The sequence below is a fragment of the Meleagris gallopavo genome, chromosome Z (assembly GCF_000146605.3).
Source record: "Meleagris gallopavo isolate NT-WF06-2002-E0010 breed Aviagen turkey brand Nicholas breeding stock chromosome Z, Turkey_5.1, whole genome shotgun sequence".
NCBI lineage: Eukaryota > Metazoa > Chordata > Aves > Galliformes > Phasianidae > Meleagris > Meleagris gallopavo.
In genome coordinates, this window is record NC_015041.2 from 51,175,740 (window position 1) to 51,178,422 (window position 2,683).

At 33.5% G+C, this 2,683-nt stretch overlaps 1 protein-coding gene across 1 annotated transcript in view; it reads right to left on the bottom strand.

The window, feature by feature from the left end:
- The window catches only part of LOC100546990 (fibrillin-2), a 198,981-nt gene that overhangs the window by 60,750 nt on the left and 135,548 nt on the right, over positions 1-2,683 (bottom strand). The window contains exons 16-17 of the mRNA XM_010726029.3: positions 2,261-2,311; positions 1,692-1,817 (exon numbers count right to left, since the gene is read on the bottom strand). Of these exons, the coding sequence (XP_010724331.2) occupies positions 1,692-1,817; positions 2,261-2,311 (177 nt within the window). The remainder of the gene's footprint in view (positions 1-1,691; positions 1,818-2,260; positions 2,312-2,683) is intronic.

Genomic DNA, 2,683 nt, shown 5'->3' on the forward strand with positions numbered 1-2,683 from the left:
AAAAAAAAAAAAGAAGTAAAACCTAGCAGGAGAAACTGCATATGCTATACACATGCATCTTGGTGGACTTTGTTTTGAATTATTTCTTTTTTCTAAGGGAACTTTTATGCTGAGAATGCACATCTGTTTATTTTCAAAATTCTCGTTTTGAAAAACATCTCTAGAACTGCATTCATAATTTAAAAAATCATCACCAGTAACAAAACACAACCTGGTAGCTGTTTGTATCAGCTACTGATAAACAGCAGAACAACTAAAGGAAAACCTACTGCTTAAACTTGAATCTCGGGGAATGAGAACACTGCTGAAATAGAAAATATGGGTTAGAACAGCCAAATTCTTGACTGAAGTGAAGCATGGGCTCAAAAATTGTAATTGTTCTGTTCTGTTTTCTCAAAAGAAATCAAATGCTGTCAGTAATTATATTTTTATAGTCCTTAGAAAGGGTAAAAAATGAACAAATTCCAGAATCTTTTAAGTACACAATTCACCTACTTTCATCTTTTTCATCTCTGATTACTGATTTTTAAAGATTTCAAAAGGACAATTTGAAAAGTTGTACTGCAAAAAAGCTGAATCCATAGATGGAGAAGGTATGTTTAGCACTAATTTCATTTAAAGCAGACCTGCACTTTTTAGGATACATTACAAATCATAATAAATCTGTCACTGCTTTTCCCCATAATCTTATAGATAAATATTCATATACACTGAATATGAATATTCATGAATATTCATTCAATGAATATATATGCATAAATATACAATATACATTCTAAATGATGAAATATAGCTTGTTTTTGTTTTATGTAAATATTTTGTGCAATCTGAATTTGGATTTCACAGCTTATAAGATGTAAAAAGTAAAAATTCTTTCAGAATGCTACAGAACATCAGATTAAAGAGGAACTGAAAAGAAGACCAAGTACATTCACTGTCAGGCAATGCTGTGCTATTAGGAAAACTTAGATGCTGCAGAAACGTGTAGCAATGTAACATTTTATAAAACTTGTGACTGTAAAAAGCACTATCAGATTTCATTCATGCACATCCATTAACAGACTAATAACACTCACTATACTTTTTTTGTTTGCATATTTTTGTTTCCTTTAACTTATATACAGATTGTAATACTTTTTATACCTAAAGCCTTTTTTATAGAGAACATTATGCCTTCAGTGACATCATGTTTTTTCTGTAGAAGATACATGTCCTGCACAACAAAGATGAAGTCTTATTTTTACCTACATCCACTTTACTTACTTTCAAACAAATCAATTTCAGTCTGCGTATTTCTGCAATAGGATAGTACCTTAATATCACAAAATGAGTAGATAGAGAAAAGAACAAGTCATTATGCATTACAAGGCTCTGTCTGGCCAGCAAACTGCTTGTTGCCTAGCTCACAGTGAGTTAAACTGGGCGATGTAAATTACATTATGGGCAACAATCTAGTAAAACCTATTGACTGCAGTGAGGGCAAAACCTGTCATATCACCAACATTCATATTCCCCAACTCTTCCCTGAAGTGAACAGGTATCTGAAATCCAAGCAGACATAAACTAAAACATACTTAACAAAGTCAGCGGTTCAGAAAACAGACCAAATATTCCTTCTTACTCCTTTAAGAATTATTTCAGATAGTTATTAAACACAGCTGAAAGGCTGCCAAAGTTGACTATGTTCTTACCCAAACACACTCGTCCTGTTCCATCCAGCGTCAGTCCTTCTGGGCATTCACAGTGAAATGAGCCTCTACTGTTAACACATCGTCCATTGGGACAAACTCCAGGAAAAACATCACACTCATTTACATCTGTTGGTAAGAGAAGGGGTGAAAGAAGTTTCAGAGTGTATGTTAATTCCAACAAGGAGATAGTGACAACTTTACTGAGAACTTCAGCTGTACAAAAGGAAGCACAGCATTTCACTCATGCTGTATTAGGATCTGAACAAGCATCTGGCTCCCTCTCACCCAAAGGAATCTTATAAGATGATATGACACAGGACATTAAGATGCTACATTCTCTAAATAAGACAAAGTGATGTTTGTGGATGAGAGAATGAAGAACATCAAATGTATTTAAGGAGCACTTCCATCCTTTTTGTACCATTTTGGCATTTCCAACAGTGTTAAGTAATAAGTTCTCAACAGTCATTAATTGATAGCAGCACTAAAATTAATATGATTACAGCTCACCCTCTCCTTTATTTATTTTCTGAGAGAAAAACGAGTGAAAAGAAACACAAAAACTTTACCTTCACAGGTAACACCTTTAACTCTGGCAAATCCTCTTGAACAAGCTGTGTCTGGAATCAAGCAAAAAAGATGCATCACTGCTTCAGAATGAAATATGAGAGTAAGTAATATAGGAATAAAAATATCTTTGCAATTTTCCAACATTATCTAAGTTTGACTGCATAATATAGTAAGTGATCTAGCCTCAATGAAGACTACTGACTCATATGTTTTATTTAGAACAAATAATAACGGAGGAAATTAAATGTTACATAGTTACTTTGTTGTGCTTTCCACTAGGAGGGACAGAATGAGATGAATCTCAGCACTTAGATGTAGATAAAAGGTACATGTCCTGTAGGGCTACAGGATTTAAAGCTTTAGTGATTCCAGTTATTAACAAAGAGTTGTGGGTTTTTTTTTTGTGGTTTGTTTTTTTTTGT